At 45.1% G+C, this 20,836-nt stretch overlaps 1 protein-coding gene across 7 annotated transcripts in view; it reads left to right on the top strand.

The window, feature by feature from the left end:
* Positions 1–19,779, top strand: part of nrg1 (neuregulin 1) — a 49,205-nt gene extending 29,426 nt beyond the window's left edge. For 3 of the 7 annotated variants that reach the window (XM_037265819.1, XM_037265815.1, XM_037265816.1), the window contains 4 exons: positions 1,380–1,482; positions 5,964–6,090; positions 6,189–6,307; positions 18,168–19,779. In XM_037265819.1, the coding sequence (XP_037121714.1) occupies positions 1,380–1,482; positions 5,964–6,090; positions 6,189–6,307; positions 18,168–18,795 (977 nt within the window). In that variant the 3' untranslated portion in view covers positions 18,796–19,779. Of the gene's footprint in view, positions 1–1,379; positions 1,483–5,963; positions 6,091–6,188; positions 6,308–14,895; positions 15,095–18,167 lie in introns of all 7 variants that reach the window. The other 4 variants (XM_037265820.1, XM_037265818.1, XM_037265822.1 and 1 more) reach the window with 3 other exon arrangements.
* The last annotated feature ends 1,057 nt before the right edge of the window (positions 19,780–20,836 follow it).

Here is a 20,836-nt window from a genome sequence, read left to right as displayed (position 1 = left end):
CTGGCGAATCAGGATTTACACAGTAAATCGGGTTTGTTTGGACCTCCTCAGTGGAGGCTCTGTCGACCCCCTGAGACCGAGTCACCGAACCCCGAGGGGTGATCGAACCCAGGTTAAAAACCACTGCACTAAACCAATTAAAACAAAAGAACAATTACTAATTGGAATAATTTCCTTTACAAAACATACATATGAAATAGCAGTTGTTTGAACACCAAATACATTCATTTTGAAAATGTAAGTCAGGCAAACATTGTCTGATTTCTCCATGAAAGGGTAATGGGGTTTTAAATATCTGATACCGTATGTTTACATCCCTTCAACTATTTCTTGAAACATATCGTGTTGTCGTGTTTTCTTCAATGTGATTCAATCTTGATACACAACTGTCTTGCTCCTTTTTTTTTCAACCTCATTTCCATTTCCACCATTTCCATCTTCTTTACTGTATATCCCCATTCCCTCGTGCTGCAGTTCTTGTTTTGCTTCTCTTCTACAAACCTTTATGTCCGACTGATGTTTGTACACAAGTGTGTTTGCGTGTGCGTCTGTGTGTGTGTACGTGTGTGTGTGTGTGTGTGTGTGTGTGTGTGTGTGTGTGTGTGTGTGTGTGTGTGTGTGTGTGTGTGTGTGTGTACGTGTGTGTGTGTGTGTGTGTGTCGACGATATCGTATTGACTTTATATGTACCGTATTGGCCCGAATATAAGACGACCCTGATTATAAGACGACCCCCTCTTTTTCAAGACTCAAGTTTGAAAAAAGACCTTTTGAACACCAAATTTAATTTTTATACAGAAAATAATTACAGTACATCTGACACAAATGATTCTAACAACATACTCGAGAGAAAAAGCATGTTATTTTGCCTCATTCAAATCATGCAAAACCTTTCTATCACATCTTAATATCTGAACATTTAAATTTGTAAACTTAAGTGCAATCACATTTGTAAATGAATGGCTTCTGGTTTTTGAAATGTAAATAAACCAATCTACTGTGATAAAACAACACAATTGCAATAATTGCATTAACCATCAAAGTAAAGTCTAACTGTAACTGTAGTCTTGAAACAAATCTGAATAAGGAAAAACATTGCAATAAAATAATGCAAACTGCTACCGCTATTTTTATTTTTCTTCTTCGCGACAGGGGTTCGCCTTGGCCTGGGGAGTTAAGTTCAGCATTCGCTTTGAAGATATCTGGCGCCATCTAGCGTTGTGAATGGGTATAATGTTTATACCCCAAATGTAAGACAACCCCCACTTTTTCAGTCTTATTTCAATGCAAAAAACACCGTCTTATATTTGGGCCAATACGGTATGTGTGTGTATATGTGTGTGACCTGAGTTTTAAAGAATGTACTGTCCTCTTTTTCAGAAGCTGAGGAGCTGTATCAGAAACGTATTTTAACAATAACAGGAATCTGCATTGCACTCCTAGTCGTTGGAATCATGTGTGTGGTTGCCTACTGCAAAACAAAGTACAGTATTCCACATTTTTATGGATGATTTTGTAGAACTAAACAGTACAATGATGATACAATGATGACCCAATAGTTACAATGATTTAATTATAGCAGAGGTGAGCATTGTCAGTGAGCCTCCATCAATATACTATAAGGCCAGCTAGGATGGATATCCAAGTCGTCAGCGACAGCCAAACAGCGTTGAGAATGGACGGCTCGCGCAGGTGTTGCACACCTAACATGCAGCCAAATAAAAGAAGAAATGAAATGAAATGAATAGAATAGAATAGAATAGAATAGTGTTATAAACCTTTCGGTCAATCAAATCACAAATACATTGTCCCATATTCCATCCATCCATCCATCCATCCATCTTCTTCCGCTTATCCGGGGTCGGGTCGCGGGGGCAGCAGCTTCAGGAGGGACTCCCAGACTTCCCTCTCCCCAGCCACTTCATCTAGCTCATCCCGGGGGATCCCAAGGCGTTCCCAGGCCAGCCGAGAGACATAGTCTCTCCAGCGCGTCCTGGGTCGTCCCCGGGGTCTCCTACCGGTGGGACATGCCCGGAACACCTCCCCAGGGAGGCGTCCAGGAGGCATCCTGATGAGATGCCCGAGCCACCTCATCTGGCTCCTCTCAACGTGGAGGAGTAGCGACTCTACTCCGAGTCTCTCCCGGATGACCGAACTCCTCACCCTATCTCTAAGGGAGAGCCCGGACATCCTGCGGAGAAAACTCATTTCGGCCACTTGTATCCGGGATCTCGTTCTTTCGGTCACGACCCATAGCTCGTGACCATAGGTGAGGGTAGGAGCGTAAATCGACCGGTAAATTGAGAGCTTTGCCTTTTGGCTCAGCTCTCTCTTTACCACGACGGACCGGTACAGAGTCCGCATTACTGCCGACGCTGCACCGATCCGCCTGTCGATCTCGCGCTCCATCCTCCCCTCACTCGTGAACAAGACCCCAAGATACTTAAACTCCTCCACTTGGGGCAGGATCTCATCCCCGATCCGGAGAGGGCATTCCACCCTTTTCCGATCGAGGACCATGGACTCGGATTTGGAGGTGCTGACCCTCATCCCGACCGCTTCACACTCGGCTGCGAACCGCTCCAGTGAGAGCTGGAGATCACGGCCTGAAGAAGCCAACAGCACCACGTCGTCTGCAAAAAGCAGAGACGCGATGCTGAGGTCCCCAAACCGGACACCCTCAACGCCTCGGCTGCGCCTAGAAATTCTGTCCATAAAAATTATGAACAGAATCGGTGACAAAGGGCAGCCTTGGCGGAGTCCAACCCTCACTGGGAACGAATCCGACTTACTGCCGGAAATGCGGACCACACTCTGGCATCGGTGATACAGGGACCGAACCGCCCTTATCAGTTGGCTCGGTACCCCGTACTCCCGAAGCACCCCCCACAGAACCTCCCGAGGGACACGGTCGAACGCCTTCTCCAAGTCCACAAAACACATGTGGACTGGTTGGGCGAACTCCCATGCACCCTCGAGGATCCTGTTGAGGGTGAAGAGCTGGTCCACTGTTCCACGGCCAGGACGAAAGCCACACTGTTCCTCCTGAATCCGAGGTTCGACCTCCCGACGGACCCTCCTCTCCAGCACCCCTGAATAGACCTTACCAGGGAGGCTGAGGAGTGTAATTCCCCTGTAATTGGAACACACCCTCCGGTCCCCCTTCTTAAAGAGGGGAACCACCACCCCAGTCTGCCAATCCAGAGGCACTGTCCCCGATGTCCACGCGATGCTGTAGAGACGTGTCAGCCATGACAGCCCCACAACATCCAGAGCCCTTAAGAAATCCGGGCGGATCTCATCCACCCCCGGGGCCTTGCCACCGAGGAGTTTTTTAACTACCTCAGTGACTTCAACCCCAGAGATTGGAGAGTCCGCCTCAGAGTCCCCAGGCCCTGCTTCCACAATGGAAGGCGTGTCGGTGGAATTGAGGAGGTCTTCGAAGTATTCTCCCCACCGACACACGACGTCCCGAGTCGAGGTCAGCAGCACGCCATCTCCACTGTAAACAGTGTTGACGTTGCACTGCTTCCCCCTCCTGAGACGCCGGATGGTGGACCAGAATTTCCTCGAAGCCGTCCGGAAGTCATTCTCCATGGCCTCGCCGAACTCCTCCCACGCCCGGGTTTTTGCCTCAGCAACCGCCGAAGCCGCGTTCCGCTTGGCCATCCGGTACCTGTCAGCTGCCTCCGGAGTCCCGCAGGCCAAAACGGCCCGATAGGACTCCTTCTTCAGCTTGACGGCATCCCTTACCGCCGGTGTCCACCAGCGGGTTCGGGGATTGCCGCCACGACAGGCACCAATGACCTTACGGCCACAGCTCCGGTCGGCCGCCTCAACAATGGAGGCGCGGAACAAGGTCCACTCGGACTCAATGTCCCCCGCCTCCCCCGGGACGTGGGAAAAGCTCTGCCGGAGGTGGGAGTTGAAGCTCTTCCTGACAGGGGATTCCGCCAGACGTTCCCAGCAGACCCTCACAGAACGTTTGGGTCTGCCAGGTCGGACCGGCATCTTCCCCCACCATCGGAGCCAACCCACCACCAGGTGGTGATCAGTTGACAGCTCCGCCCCTCTCTTCGCCCGAGTGTCCAAAACATGCGGCCGCAAATCCGATGACACGACTACAAAGTCGATCATCGAACTGCGGCCTAGGGTGTCCTGGTGCCAAGTGCACACATGGACACCCTTATGTTTGAACATGGTGTTCATTATTGAAAATCCGTGTCGAGCACAGAAGTCCAACAATAGAACACCGCTCGGGTTCAGATCGGGGGGGCCGTTCCTCCCAATCACGCCCTTCCAGGTCTCACTGTCATTGCCCACGTGAGCATTGAAGTCACCCAGTAGAACGACGGAGTCCCCAGAAGGAGCGCTCTCCAGCACTTCCTCCAGGGACTCCAAGAAGGGTGGGTACTCTGAGCTGCCGTTTGGTGCATAGACACAAACAACAGTCAGGACCCGTCCCCCCACCCGAAGGCGGAGGGAGGCTACCCTCTCGTTCACCGGGGTGAACCCCAATGTGCAGGCGCCCAGCCGGGGGGCAATAAGTATACCCACACCTGCCCGACGCCTCTCACCGTGGGCAACTCCAGAGTGGAAGAGAGTCCAGCCCCTCTCGAGAGGGCTTGTACCGGAACCCAAACTGTGCGTGGAGGCAAGTCCGACTATATCTAGTCGGAACTTTTCTGCCTCGCACACCAGCTCGGGCTCCTTTCCAGCCAGAGAGGTGACATTCCATGTCCCAAGAGCCAGCTTCTGCAGCCGGGGATCAGACCGCCAAGGTCCCTGCCTTTGGCCGCCGCCCAGCTTGCAATGCACCCGACCCCTTTGGCCCCTCCCACAGGTGGTGAGCCCATGGGAAGGGGGACCCACGTTTCCTTTTCGGGCTGAGCCCGGCCGGGCCCCATGGGCGAAGGCCCGGCCACCAGACGCTCGCCTTCGAGCCCCGCCTCCAGGCCTGGCTCCAGAGGGGGGCCCCGGTGACCCGCGTCCGGGCGAGGGAAAACGTGATCCATTCATTTTTATCATCATGTCCCATATTGTTTAGTATATTCCACAGATCACGAATCGGTGTGTGTGTGTGTGTGTGTGTGTGTGTGTGTGTGTGCGTGTCTGTCTGTCTGTCTGTCTGTCTGTCTGTCTGTGCGTGTGGTGTTCATTTGAGTTTTTTCTTTATTTCTTTGAGCGTGTCCTGCAATGTGACATGAAAATTACGTTATAAACGCTGATTGGCTGTTGTCACTGGGCCTATATAAGAGCCTGATATTCTGACAGAAACTCACTTACAGACTGACGATACCCACCACTAAAATTTGCAGATTTCCGAAAGGAAAAGAAGAAGATCTGCGCATGCGAGAATCAAGAATTGAAAGAAAAAAAGGCCACCGAATGATAAATGGTTTTATATGATAGTATATACTGTAAGTGTATCTCTAATGGTATACCTTAAAACTAAAAGGCTTTAGCCTTAAAATGACACTTAGTGCACCAAGTGCCATAAATAAATGCAATAACTACAGTATGATGTGTTGTTCCAACAACATGCTGTACGTACACAGTAAAAACATAATAACGCTATTTAATGTAGGGGGAAAATGAATAGTTCAGCTCAGTGGGCTGCCCTGAGACTGGAAGGTTGTGGGTTCAAACCCCGGCCGGGTCATACCAAAGACTATAAAAATGGGACCCATTGCATCCCTGCTTGGCACTCAGCATTAAGGGTTGGAATTGGGGGGTTAGATCATCAAATGATTCCCGAGCGCAGCACTGCTGCTGCTGCTCCCCTCTCCCCCAGGGGATGGATCAAAATCACGGGATGGGTTAAATGCAAAGGACAAATTTCACCACACCCAGATGTGTGTGTGACGACGATCATTGGGACTTTTTAACTTTAACTTATATAGTTTTAGCACATCGTCTCTGAGTAGCATCATAATGTAGTACTGTATGTTTCTTCTAAAACAGGAAGCAGAGGAAGAAGCTCCATGACCGTCTCAGGCAGAACCTGAGAACCAAGAGGAACAAGCTGGCAAAATCAGCCAGCCGACGGCAGGTTTCCAATTTGCCGCTCCAGGATTTGCAGCAGACCAACGTATACTTTAACTCACAGACATGTAATATAATGCTTCAAATGTAATGAATGGTTGATACTAATCACTTACTTTCTTTTTCAAAATGTTTTCATCGTAGTGTAATGGGGCAGCAATCCAACATGCAGCTGAGAAAGAGACAGAGACAACATTCTCCACAAGCAAATATGCTTTATCAACTCAACAAGCTACCACACTCACCAACACCTCCAGCCAAAGGTAAAGAGAGACTTGTTTGTACTGGTATCATGTGGAGGATTCCATGGTTGGTTCAGATGTTTTATACTGTAATGGTCAGGATTGCATTTCTAAAAGTAACAACTGATTCATATTTACTCCATTTCACTTTAGTAGCCGACTTGACAGCTAAATTTATTGCTCATACTCATTCTTATTTTTCCTGAAAGTAAGTAAGAACGAAAGAAAGTCAGAACACATTTGTTGCTGATGGAGAATGTTCCCTTCCCTCAGATCAGACTAAGTAAATTAATCACACAATTTATCTACCAGGTAATATTGATGTATTCATTTTTCTTTTTCATACATTACACCACAGAGCCATTTTTTACGCATGCTGCCAAGGGAGTGATGTTAAGATGAGTTAGATCAAATGTGTTGGCTTTTTAGCTCTTTGAGGGTTTGAAACTGGATTAGACTGAGTTAATGCAGGCATTCTTTACAGAAAATGCAGCCAATGGTACTTTGTACAAGTGATGTGATCTTAATCCTTTGCCATAAAAAATTACTTTGGATGTTGCAGTGTGCCCATAGTGACTTTGTCACTAGACCGTGTCACTTTTGACTCTTGAGCAAGGACCCTTGTCGTTGAAGGCCTGGAATTATCACGCCAAATTTATACAACAGAAATTTTCTTGTGAGCTTGCAAGATTTTCTGGGGAACATAGTTTTGGCATGGTCTTGGACTGATGGAAGAGTAACTGGCTTAAAAGGTGCTTTTTCAGTACCGGTATTGCACATTGATGAATTATTGTGGTTGGAGCAAAAGAAAAGGCATTGTAGCTGTTTTCATTGTGGCTCCAGCTAACCTTTTAATTCTGACTTTTAGCATGCTAAGCAGATGATGTTGTAAAAAAAAAAAATGATAAAAATAAAACAAAAAAGATATACAGGGGGTCCTCAGTTTACGACGTCGATCTGTTCGTACATGGCAATGTAAACCGAATTTCGGTTTAAGTCGGAACAGTAATAAAATGAAACAGTACAGTAATGAAAAAAGAGAAAACAATTCAAAGTCAAAGTCTGCTTTATTGTCAATTTCTTCACGTCAAGACATACAAAGAGATCGAAATTGCATTTCCTACTATCCCACGGTGACAAGACATATTACACATTCAAGTAAACAATACAAAAAGTAAAAATAAGAAGGCATATACCAGGGGTCTCAAACTCCAGTCCTCGGGGGCCGCATTCCTACATGTTTTCCAAGTTTCCCTCGTTAAACACACCTGATTCAAATGATCGGTTCATCCTCACGTTCTGCAGGAGCCTGATAATTGAATCAGGTGTGTTTAACGAGGGAAACTTGGAAAACATGTAGGAATGCGGCCCCCGAGGACTGGAGTTTGAGACCCCTGGCATATACAATGAATAAATAAGAGCAATGAATAAATAATAGAAATGTGGTGGAAATGGTGCAATTGTGCATACAGCAGACAGTCAGTATAATAGCGCAAAAGTACAGGAGGAGTAGTGCAAGTGGAGTAGTGCAAGGCAGCCATCGTGGCCCAAAAGGCCAGGACGTCATGTAGCAGAGGGTAGAGGGGGGAGAGAGTGCAGGATCCTAACAGCCTGGAGTATGAAGCTGTTGGTGAGTCTGGTGGTGCGGGAGCGCAGGCTCCTGTACCTCTTCCCAGAGGGCAGAAGATCAAACAAAATGTGAGCGGGGTGACTCGCATCACTCACAATCGTGGTCGCCTTGCGGGTGAGATGGGAGGTGTAAATGTCCTTCAGGGAGGGGAGTGAAGCACCAATAATCCTTCCAGCTATGTTCACTATGCGCTGCAGGGCCTTCCTGTTGTAGTCAGTGCAGCTTCCACCCCACACAGCGATACATCTGGAGAGGACGCTCTCAATGGTGCCTCGGTAGAATGTGGTCATGATGGCTGGTGGAGCACTTGCTCGCCTGAGTTTCCACAGGAAGTACAGGCGGCGCTGAGCTTTCTTCGCCAGTGATGCAGTGTTTGTGGTCCAGGAGAGGTCTTCACTGATGTGCACCCCCAAGAATCTGGTGCTGCTCACTCTCTCCACCACAGCACCGTCGATGGCCAGTGGCAGGTGTTGGTTGTGACCCTTCTGGAAGTCAACAACAATCTCCTTGGTCTTGCTGACGTTCAGCAGGAGGTTGTTGTCCCTGCACCACGTGGTCAGAAGGTCGACCTCCAACCTGTATTGAGTTTCGTCGCCCTTGGTGATGAGACTCACCAGAGTCGTGTCGTCAGCAAATTTCACTATGCGGTTGTTGCTGTAGGTTGCAGTGCAGTCATGCGTCAGCAGGGTGAAGAGCAGCGGACTGAGCAGCCTTGGGGCCCCCCGTGCTCAGCGTGATGCTGCTTGAGATATTGTCGCCAACACGTACTACTTGAGGCTTCTGACAGAGAAAGTCCAGTACCCAGTTGCAGAGGTAGGTACTGAGTCCCAGTTTGTTGAGTTTGCAGATGAGTCGTTGTGGTACAATAGTGTTGAAAGCAGAAATGAAGTCCACAAACAGCAATCTCACGTACGAGTCTCTTTTTTCCTGGTGGGTGAGGGCTGAGTGGAGGGCACAGCAGATTGCATCCTCAGAGGACCGTTTGGCTCGGCATGCAAACTGGAAGGGGTCAAGGGTGGCGGGGGGAATGGATCGGATGTGTGTCATGACAAGTCGCTCAAAGCACTTCATGATGATGGGTGTCAGTGCCACGGGGCGGTAGTCATTGAAGAAGGGTGGGGCAGTTTTCTTCGGCACAGGTATGATGGTGGCAGCCTTGAAACATGATGGGACGATGGCTTGCTGCAGGGAAGTGTTAAAGATGTCTGTGAAGACACCCTTAAGCTCCTCAGTGCAGTCCTTCAGCTCTCGACCTGGGATGTTGATAGCAGCAAGTATCCTCCTCATGCTATCGGCAGAGAGGCACAGGGGCTGCTCGTGTGGAGGGGGAGAGGTCTTCAGCGGGCAAGTGCTGTTCTGAGCGTCAAAGCGGGCAAAGAAGCGGTTCAAATCGTTGAGCAGAGGGATGTTGCTCTCACAGCTCTACGGCGCGGGCTTGTAGTCCGTGATGGTCTGAATGCCCTGCCATAGGCTTCGTGCATTCCTGCTGTCTTTGAAGTGGGCAGTAATCTTGCAAGTGAATGCCTTTTTCGCTTCCTTGATGCCACGGGACAGGTTGGCCCTCGCTGTTCTCATGCCAGCTTCATCCCCAGCTCTGTAGGCTTCGTCTCTGGCCCTCAGCAGCCTGAGGACATCCGCTGTCAGCCATGGCTTCCAGTTAGCTCGAGTGATGATGTATTTTGTGTGGGTCACATCATCAATGCACTTTGTGATGTAAGAGGTTACAGAGTCTGTATACTCCTCTTTGTCTGTCTGATTGTTGTAAGTGGCTGCCTGCTTAAACATTTCCCAGTCTGTTGTGTCAAAGCAGTCTCAAAGAGCATCAGAGGCTCCCTCAGGCCACACTTTTACCTGCTTGCGAACCGGCCTGTATGCTTTCACTCTTTGTCTGTATGCAGGCATTAGCATAACAGCGATATGGCCAGAAAGTCCAATGTGGGGGAGCGGGGTGGCTTTGAAAGTTCCTTTATGCGTAGTGTAGACCATGTCCAGGAAGCTGTCTCCTCGTGTTGGAAAATCAACATGCTGGTGTAGCTTTGGAAAAACAGTCTTCAGGTCTGCATGATTAAAATCCCCAGCGAAGATGGTGAAACCATCAGGGTGCGCCGTCTGTTGTTCACTGACAGCCTGGTACAGTTCACTAAGAGCCGTGATCCTGTCGCTTTCAACGTTGGAAGGCGGGATGTATACCGCGACTAGCAGAATCGCAGTAATTTCCCTTGGCAGGTAAAAAGGACAGCACTTTAAGATCACAAACTCTGCCAGTGGCGAGCAGTGTTTGCATACAACCAGTGTCCCGGCACCATTCGTCACGGATGTAAACACAGATTCCTCCTCCCAGTGATTTTCCACCCTTTACAATGGCCCGGTCTGCTCGATAGCATGCTAGCTGCCCCAGTTGTACAGCAGAGTCCGGAATGTTGACATTTAAGCAAGTCTCAGTGAACACGAGCACACAGCAGTTACTCACTGTCCGGTTCGTAGATCTCAGCAGTCGTATGTACCGTATTTTCCGCCCTAAAAGGCGCACCTAAAAACCTAAAATTTTCTCAAAAGCCGACAGTGCGCCTTATAGGCCAGTGCGCCTTATATATGGATCAACTGATGAATTTGTTGATCCATACTGGTTGTACACAGTGCTCTGCCAAAATGTTTCAGTACGTTTTAGTACGACTAATAAATTACAAGGTCGCATCGCTTCCCAGCATTACGGCAACTGTAGTCAGGGGGCGTCACCGAATAGCTGTTGTACCCGCGAGGCTATTTCCTGTCAAAATAGGCTGCTCTGTTAATGTTTCGAGTAAATCTACGGATCGATATGGAAGGGAAACATAGGTAAGTAGTACCAATGCGTTAGATCGAACTTTAGTCAGTTCCGATCATTTTATAGGAGATCGTTTGAGAAACGCGATTGTTTACACTTTGCTGAGGCTCATGGGAGATTGCGAGGTGAGGCTCGTGAGACTTTGCGGATGGCTAATGCTATTGCGATAGCTGCTATACGTACCAGGCTATTTCATGTCAAAATAGGCTGCTCTGTTAATGTTTCGAGTAAATCTACGGATCGATATGGAAGGGAAACATAGGTAAGTAGTACAAATGCGTTGGATCGAACTTTAGTCAGTTCCGATCATTTTATAGGAGATCGTTTGAGAAACGCGATTGTTTACACTTTGCTGAGGCTCATGGGAGATTGCGAGGTGAGGCTCGTGAGACTTTGCGGATGGCTAATGCTATTGCGATAGCTGCTATACGTACCAGGCTATTTCATGTCAAAATAGGCTGCTCTGTTAATGTTTCGAGTAAATCTACGGATCGATATGGAAGGGAAACATAGGTAAGTAGTACAAATGCGTTGGATCGAACTTTAGTCAGTTCCGATCATTTTATAGGAGATCGTTTGAGAAACGCGATTGTTTACACTTTGCTGAGGCTCATGGGAGATTGCGAGGTGAGGCTCGTGAGACTTTGCGGATGGCTAATGCTATTGCGATAGCTGCTATACGTACCAGGCTATTTCATGTCAAAATAGGCTGCTCTGTTAATGTTTCGAGTAAATCTACGGATCGATATGGAAGGGAAACATAGGTAAGTAGTACCAATGCGTTAGATCGAACTTTAGTCAGTTCCGATCATTTTATAGGAGATCGTTTGAGAAACGCGATTGTTTACACTTTGCTGAGGCTCATGGGAGATTGCGAGGTGAGGCTCGTGAGACTTTGCGGATGGCTAATGCTATTGCGATAGCTGCTATACGTACCAGGCTATTTCATGTCAAAATAGGCTGCTCTGTTAATGTTTCGAGTAAATCTACGGATCGATATGGAAGGGAAACATAGGTAAGTAGTACCAATGCGTTGGATCGAACTTTAGTCAGTTCCGATCATTTTATAGGAGATCGTTTGAGAAACGCGATTGTTTACACTTTGCTGAGGCTCATGGGAGATTGCGAGGTGAGGCTCGTGAGACTTTGCGGATGGCTAATGCTATTGCGATAGCTGCTATACGTACCAGGCTATTTCATGTCAAAATAGGCTGCTCTGTTAATGTTTCGAGTAAATCTACGGATCGATATGGAAGGGAAACATAGGTAAGTAGTACCAATGCGTTGGATCGAACTTTAGTCAGTCCCGATCATTTTATAGGAGATCGTTTGAGAAACGCGATTGTTTACACTTCGCTGAGGCTCGTGAGACTTTGCGGATGGCTAATGCTATTGCGATAGCTGCTATACGTACCAGGCTATTTCATGTCAAAATAGGCTGCTCTGTTAATGTTTCGAGTAAATCTACGGATCGATATGGAAGGGAAACATAGGTAAGTAGTACCAATGCGTTAGATCGAACTTTAGTCAGTTCTGATCATTTTATAGGAGATCGTTTGAGAAACGCGATTGTTTATAGAGGGCTCGTTGGTTATTGGCTAGTGGATGCATACCGCAACCCTAGTCAACCTCAGTTTGATGCAGTATAGCTTCTATTTTATGCGCCTTATAAGCCGGTGCGCCTTATATATGGACAAAGTTTTAAAATGGGCCGTTCATTGAAGGTGCGCCTTATAACCCGGTGCGCCTTTTAGGGCGGAAAATACGGTAATCCATTTTTTGCCCAGTGATCGAACGTTCGCCAGAAGAATGGAAGGTATGACCGGGCGAGTTGGGTCGGCCGCTAGCCTGGCCCAGACGCCTCTGCGCTTGCCCCTCTTCTGCCTCCTCGCACACCGCTTCCGACGCCTCCTATTCGGGGGAGGAGTAACAGGCGAGTCCGGTGTTATTTCAGGCCGGAGTAGTCCGAGTTCCTTTAATGTCTCTGTTTCGAAGTTCAGAACGTTGCAAAACTCGCTTTTGCCAATGTCTAGTAGAAACTGCCTACTGTACTTGTACCACGACGTAGTAAGACGAGACGAACACGTAAAACTGCCGACAAACACTTCTTAAATGAACAAAACACTGATGTTTTCAAAATCATGTTTAAAAAATTAATTAAAGAGTATTTGTTAGCTATGGAAATATAATGAAGGATAAGTATAAGCGTATAACATCTTAGAACAGAAACATATATAACATTATAATGTTATTGCTGTCAAGTCTGTATTTGTTCTGGGCCAGATTGATCTAGAAATTATGATGGTAAAGTATATATACCGTATTTTTCGGACTAAAAGTTGCTCCGGAACATAGGTCGCATTAGCCATAAAATGCACAATAACGTGAAAAAAACCATATATAAGTCGCTCCGGGGTATAAGTCGCATTTGGGGGGAAATTCATTCGACAAAATCCAACACCAAGAACAGACACGAATGAGCAACAACAGGCTAAACGATAGGTATGCTAACGTGACATAAACACAAACGAAGAGCTGAGAACGGGCCTGACGTAACATTCAGAGTTATTCAAAAAACTATTACATAAATAACACGTTTATAAAACCATCTGTGTCACTCCAATTCATTAAATCCATCGATCGTCCTTTATGTCAACAATGGGTGCACGCCGCTGACGGCGCTTGCACTTCAAAATATTCCACAGGCCCATATAACGATATATAAATTATATATCAAATAACTATTATATAAGCAATAATATTATCAAACCATCTTTGTCACTCCAAATCATTAAATCCATCGATCAAATTCCTCGTCCTTTGTCAACAACGCCACGCGTGTGCCTTGACGTCAGCCTCGTCGTTATTCCACAGATCTAGTATATAACTGTATTGAAGCGTTAACAAAATACAAGGAAAGACGTGGGTTTGGTAAACGCCCCCTTTTCAGTTTTTTATTTGTTAAAAAAGTTTAAATTATCCAATAAATTTCGTTCCGCTTCACGATTGTGTCCCACTTGTTGATTCTTGACAAAAAATAAAAATTTTATATCTTTATGTTTGAAGCCTGAAATGTGGCGAAATGTTGAAAGCTTCAAGGGGGCCGAATACTTTCGCAAGGCCTGTATATATATATACTATATATATAGTATATATATATACAGTCAAACCTCGGTTTTCGACCACAATCCGTCCCAGAAGGTGGTTCGAGAAGTGAATCGTTTGAATTCCGAATCTATTTTTCCCATTACAAATAATGGAAAAAAATTTAATTCATTCCAAGACTAAAAAAACGCCTTTTTTAAGCATTTTTTCATTTGCGCATTCTTGTCCAATTGCGCAACTGCAGCGCACCACCGAACGCGCACCGCCGAACACGCAACTGTAGCGCACCGCCGACCGCGTAACTACACCGCGCTGGTCGCATTATTGTGACAGAGCCGTTGCTGAAATTTAGAAAATATTATTATAAGTCCTGCTACGGTTGCGCGTTAGGCGGTGCGCTGCAGTTGCGTGATTGGACAAAAATGCGCAAATGAAAAAATGCTTAAAAAAGGCAGGGTTTGGTTTGTTTTTTTTGCTCGGAACGGATTAATCTTTTTTCCATTATTTGTAATGGGGAAATATGATTCGGAATTCGAACGATTCACTTCTCGAACAGCCCTCTGGCACGGATTGTGTTCGAAAACCGAGGCTCCACTGTACACATATATATATATATATATGTATACACACGCACACACACGCACCCCCCCACACACGTGTGTGTGTGTGATATATGTATATATGTATATATATATATATATATATGTATATATATATATATGTATATATATATATATATATACATATATATATATATATAGACGGGCAGACGGCAGCTTAAGGTCTGCAATACCAGCAATATTATCCCTGGATTTGTTCTGAAAAATTTTAAACAAAAAACTGAACCTTTATTATGTTGTTCCGTGTAACTTGTAATCGCGACACTGACCAAAACCAACTGGGGTAATAGTGAATCTAACAACTAATGTATAAAAAAAAAAGAAAAAAATTATGCAAACTGCAATTTTCCCTCCAAAACAGTGATGTCATTTTAAAGAAGCCTGTCTGAGAGCTGTCTACATATAAATATCCCCCTCCCTGTCTCCACAGCTGGAATAATGACTGGAGCAACAGTGTTGTGTCTGACACTGATTCTGTCTCCATGATGTCAGTGACGGAGAATAGCCAGCATGCCACACAAGCCCGTAGGGGTCGACTGAATGCCACTGGTGGCATCAAAGACCTAAGTGCTTATTCAAAGAAGAGCAGAGACATATGCAACTCCAACAGGGATGTGCCTTAAAGTAAGGTAACCGATTAATTTCAACTTTGCGTCACAAACAAGACCAGTTGGACCAATAATAATTCCAAGACTTTTCAGAAGAAGCACAAAAGAAAATCCAAATGTAAAACATCCTCAAATAAAACAACAACATAATAATATAATCCTGCTAGCCTAGTGGACGACTGGTTAACACCTCTACCTCACAGTGCAGAGGTTTATGAGTTTGTACCTGTGCTCGCAATTTCCTGTGTTGATATTCCAAATAGTCCTGTGGTGTGAATGTGAGAAAAAATGGTTGTTTCTCTATAATATACTGTATGTGCTCTGTGATTGGCTGGCACTCAGTCAACGGTGGCTCCTGCCTCTTGCCAGAAGTCAGCTGGGAGAACCTCCAGCACATCTCTGATCTCAATGAGGATAAACGGTGTAGTAAATGGATGGCTAGATATTAGAATTTTAATCAATATATATACATTTAAAGTTCCTGTAAAGTGATAATAAATGTCTTCTAAAGTTGATGCATCACAGAGAAGAGTGTTGTGAACAACATTGACAAATTTGAAGTAGGTTTATGTGTAAGTGTTTAAAATGAGGGCTTCAGAATTGGGAAAAATCAAGCATTTCTCACCCCAATTGAAGACCGAATGCGTGAGCTGAATGTTCAGAAAGCACTCCTGCTCAACTTAGTCAGGCATCTTCCCTATGACTGTGTCATTTAAATGTATGAGCCACAAAAATGTGTGTGCTAAAACGGATGAGTTTTTTGCAATTTCTCCATCCCAAAAGGCATAACACACAAACATTGAAAGCCCATAACTTGAAAACTGTTTGAGCTAGGATGCGCAAACTTCACATTAGGCATGAATATAATTAAAATACAGTGGAGCCTCGGTTTTCGAAAACAATCCGTTCCAGAAGGCTGTTCGAGAAGTGAATCGTTCGAATTCCTAATCATATTTTACCATTACAAATAATGGAAAAAAATTGATCCGTTCCAAGCCAAAAAAACCCACCTTTTTTAAGCATTTTTTCATTTGCGCATTTTTGTCCAATCGCGCAACTGCAGTGCACCGCGAACGCGCAACCGTAGCGCGTCGCCGACCGCGCAACTGCACCGCGCTGGTCGCATTATTGTGATAGAGCCGTCGCTGAAATTTAGAAAATATTTTTAAAGTCCTGCTGTACTTTCCTAAATTTAAGTGGACAGCAGTGCGCAGGGAGCTTAATTTTGTCCGATCGCGCAACTGCAGCGCGCCGCCGACAGCGCAACTCCAACGCGCTGGTCGCATTATTGTGACAGAGCGGTCGCAAAAATTTTAAAAATAATTTTGAAGTCCTAATGTACTTTCCAAAATTTAAATGGACCTCAGTGCGCAGGGAGCTTAATTTGGTCCGATCGCGCAACCGCAGCGCGCCGGGCGCTCAGTGTCGCATTGCTTTAGGAGCGTCTTTGTGTTTTAGGATGGCTTTACTTCTCCCACTTGCTTCCTTTGGAGGCATGATTAGAGTTGATGCAATCCTCAGAGTAACGAGAACGTAATAACGAACGGAGTCAGTTGGCATGCGGGTCCTCTCGGCTCATCTCGCGAGGTTCGACAACCGAATTTCGTCCGACATCCGAAGCAAATAAATCTCGAATATTTTGTTCGAATACCGATTTGTTCGAGAACCGGGACGTTCGAAAACCTAGGCTCCACTGTATGTTAATTTGAAGAAGTTACATTTGGGAGGGTTTGTGACTTAACATGGAGTGCAGTCAGTATGTTCCTGGTATCATTCTCCACAAACTATTGCACACATGAGGATTGTTTAAATATAAATGACCCCGCATGAGAAGTTAATTGTGTTCTTGTTGGTTTTACAAGCTGTGGTGTCCTTGTACTGTGCACAAGATGATCAACATATCAAACCTGCAATCAAGTCTTCAGTGAATGAATAGAAAATAACCTACAGATCTTTATGGCACACTTTGGGGGCGGAGCTTGGTTGGGACAGTCTTCAGCTTCCCGCAAATGTAAGCATGGATAACCAGTATAGAAAATGGATCAACAGAGGAAAGGGCTTTCTTTTCAAATTTATATAAAACAACAACAATAAATACATTCAGAAGTACTCACAGCATTTGCCACCAAACTTAAAATTCAGATCAGGTACGTAATATTTCCAATATTTAATTGGAATCCACTTGTGTTAAATTCAGTTGACATGAATTATTTTACACTCACACATCTATCAATATAAGGTCCTGCAGGTGACAGTGCATGTCAGAGCACAAACTCAACTTGAAGTCAATGGTACTGTCTGAAGACCTCAGAGACAGGATTGTCTCGAGGCACACATCTGGAAAAGGGAACCAAAACAATTATGCTACTATGAGGGTTCCAATGAGCACAGTGGCCTCAGTGATAAGTAGAAGATGTTCAAAACACCAGAACTTCTCAGAGAATTTACTGACTGTCTAAACTGTGCAATCTGTGGAAAGGGGCCTTAGTCAGGCAGGTAACCAAGAACCTTATGATTGCTCCAGCGATTCTTTATGGACAGAGGAGAACCTTCCAGAAGGCCATGCATTTCTGCAACACTCAGGCCTGTATGGCAAAGTGGCCAGACGGAAGCCACTTCTTTGTAAAAGGCACACTCTCAGATTATTACAAAGAAAATTCTCTGTCTGGTCTGAGTGAATTATTTGGCATGAATGCCAGGTGTCATGTTTGATGGAAACCAGGCAGCGTTCATCACCTGACCAATACCACCAAGAATGTTGGAGGCAGCATCATCGTGTGGGGATGTTTTTAGAAGTCAGAAATTGGAGCAGGTCCGCCGCTTGACAAATTGTGGCCTGGTGCACGATTTTATTTGTTACGCCCCCCCCAACAGCCTATGAATTTATTCCATTTTGGGAATATGTTGTAACCTAACAAAATGTCTAAAAGCTCACTACTTTCTAGAGGTGCATTTATCATCATTTTTAGAGGGGTGTCTGTCCACCATGTCTTCTTGAATGCTCCTGCTAAGATGAGCATCGCTTCAACTACTTTAAGTATTTACTATTTCCTTGTTTGTTTGACATGTTCTTGTGTTGTTTTTTGTGTTGTAGGCATCCATCAACTGAAAAAACCCTGCCTCATCTGTCTTCAGTTTCCTGCAGCACTCCTGGAACTCCAAACTCTCCTCCCTCAGAGATGTCTGCCACTCTTTCCAGCCAAGCCATCTCTGTCCCCTCTGTGGCTTTAAGCCCCTCTGCTGAAGAGAAGCGCCCCCTGCTGCTGTCAAAGGCACATCAGCCATCTAAGTCCTTTAGCCGTGATGAACTAAACAGGACCTCTGCACATTACAATCATGGCCAAGAAGCACATAGCTTACCACCTAGCCCGCTCTGTGCCATGGAGAATAACTACCAAGTCACAGTCACTATTGCAGCTAGCCATATGATCTCAGCATCTACAGAGAAGCTAGTTAATGCAAACAACACTATTAATAACCATAGCATCAGAAAAGCAACGGTTATGAATGGTCATGTGCTGCATAATAAAGAGTTCAATATTGACAGCATGTTGGCCAGTGAACCAGAGGATCCAAAGGGGGATCACACACCATTCATTTCGATAGAGAACGCTAAAGCCCTGCTTTTAAGGGCTAAAGATAGCAGTAGGACTACTGCAACATCACGAAATGGTGACCTGCAACTCATGTCATCCACCAAACAAGACCCAAGAACTGTGTAAAGAAGGGCAGAAAGTTGCTTGTTTAGAAAAAATTACACTCACTACTTAACCTTTATTTTCTACTAAATTATTCGCAGCAAAAATACTTTTAATGATAAATGAAAAGCAAGACTTTTATTTTAATGTTGTAGTGAATAGAGAGTTTTATAAATTTAAAATAATGTACAAAATTGATGATGTCCTGTAGATGAAGTGCCATACACGAGTATGTAGTAGTGTGTGAAAATATACTTGTATATAGTAGCGTGTAAAAATATCAATCGTGCCTTTTTGTTAGGTATGCTTAAGGGAACTGCAAATATAACAGGGCCATATATTCACCATCCTAATTTTCTAATCAAGAATAACATGCAAACTGCCTTCAATGTCTCATAGTTTGAAGTGAAGAAGCTCAAATATTTCATTTTGGTAACAAATTTTAAAATGCATGCTACATCCTGTCCTGGAACGACTGCGTGATTTTGTGTCATAAAGACATTGGATCTGTCCAGTCAAATCATCAGTGTTGTTGTCCATTGTGTCCTGAATGCAATATAAAACCGCAACAGAGACTGGACTGATTTGGATGATTTCATGTCTATTTTAACGCAATGTTTGTGATCAGAATATGTAGAGATGTTCATACTTGTCAGTGGATTACATTACAGGTAACACATGCAAGCAAAATGCAGATGTAATCATTGAGTTCTAAGAAACACTAAACACTAAGAAACACGATCAATAGTCTCGTCTTTGTCAAGTTTCCTTCAACCTTAATGTCAGTTCATCAATGAATCAGTAATGCACGAGTGTGAAATTTTAAAGGATGACATCGGGTTTCCGATTCAAATATCCAATACGATTTCCCGGGTTTGGTGATGATGTCATCGAAGGCAAATATCTAGTTTGTATGAAACATGAATAAATACAAGGCTCTTGATTTAATTTGTAAAGACATCAATGTGACTTGAGCAATGCTTTTTTAGAATAAAAAAAATATGCACCATATGTATACGTACATGTTTTGACTCATCTATTTGCTCCATACCTTGCATTTCTATCAACTTTCAAAACCTAAGTGGGGATGAGAGGTGTGGATCTCAGCAACAGTAACATGGAAGTTGAGCGTTTGCCTCGAGAACTATTTATTATTTTGCATCACCTTTCTATTCTATAGTTGGCCGTTGGCAAAACTGGAATGTGAGATTCTACTTAAGCCTGAGATTTTAAAATTGTCGACTTCCAAACTATGAGAGACTCCACATTGGCTGGAAAAAAAAATCACAGGTATAACAGTTTTGAACATGACGTGTGCTGCCTAACCACGTGGCAAGAGCAACAAATCACACTCGAAGGGATTTCATTCACAAATATTCCCATGTCAGATAAGAAATCTCGCTAATCCTCCCGAAATTGAACGTGACTTCAGAGTAAACAAACACGACAGACAAAGAAGTGATTTGTTTCTAGCAGAAAAAAAGGAGTCAAAGGAGTGAAGACAGCACGAGCACGGTATTTCTGTTGTGCCATGACTGTTTTGATTTTGGATTCCCCACCGCGCTGCACATCACTTTCAACTGGCTGCATGCTTGTTTTTTTTTGTTGAGCTGCATGCTTGTTTTTTTTCTCGAGCTGCATGCTTGTTTTTTTTTCTCGAGGGACACCATACACGGTGTGAAGTCATTCCATCCATCCATCCATCCATCCATCCATCCATCCATCCATCCATCCATCCATCCATCCATCCATCCATCCATCCATCCATCCATCCATCCATCCATCCATCCATCTTCCGCTTATCTGGGGTTGGGTCGTGGGGGCAGCAGATTTAGGAGGGACGCCCAGACTTCCCTCTCCCCAACCACTTCGTCCAGCTCATCCTGGGGGATCCCAAGGCATTCCCAGGCCAGCTGAGAGACATAGTCTCTCCAGCGCGTCCTGGTTCATCCATAGGGTCTCCTACCTGTGGGACATGCGCGGAACACCAGGAAGCATCCTGATGAGATACCCAAGCCACCTCATCTGGCTCCCTTCAACGTGGAGGAGCAGCGGCTCTACTCCG

Source organism: Syngnathus acus, chromosome 12 (genome assembly GCF_901709675.1).
Source record: "Syngnathus acus chromosome 12, fSynAcu1.2, whole genome shotgun sequence".
NCBI lineage: Eukaryota > Metazoa > Chordata > Actinopteri > Syngnathiformes > Syngnathidae > Syngnathus > Syngnathus acus.
The sequence above is the reverse complement of the archived record's forward strand: the minus strand, read 5'-3'. Positions and strand labels throughout refer to the sequence as shown.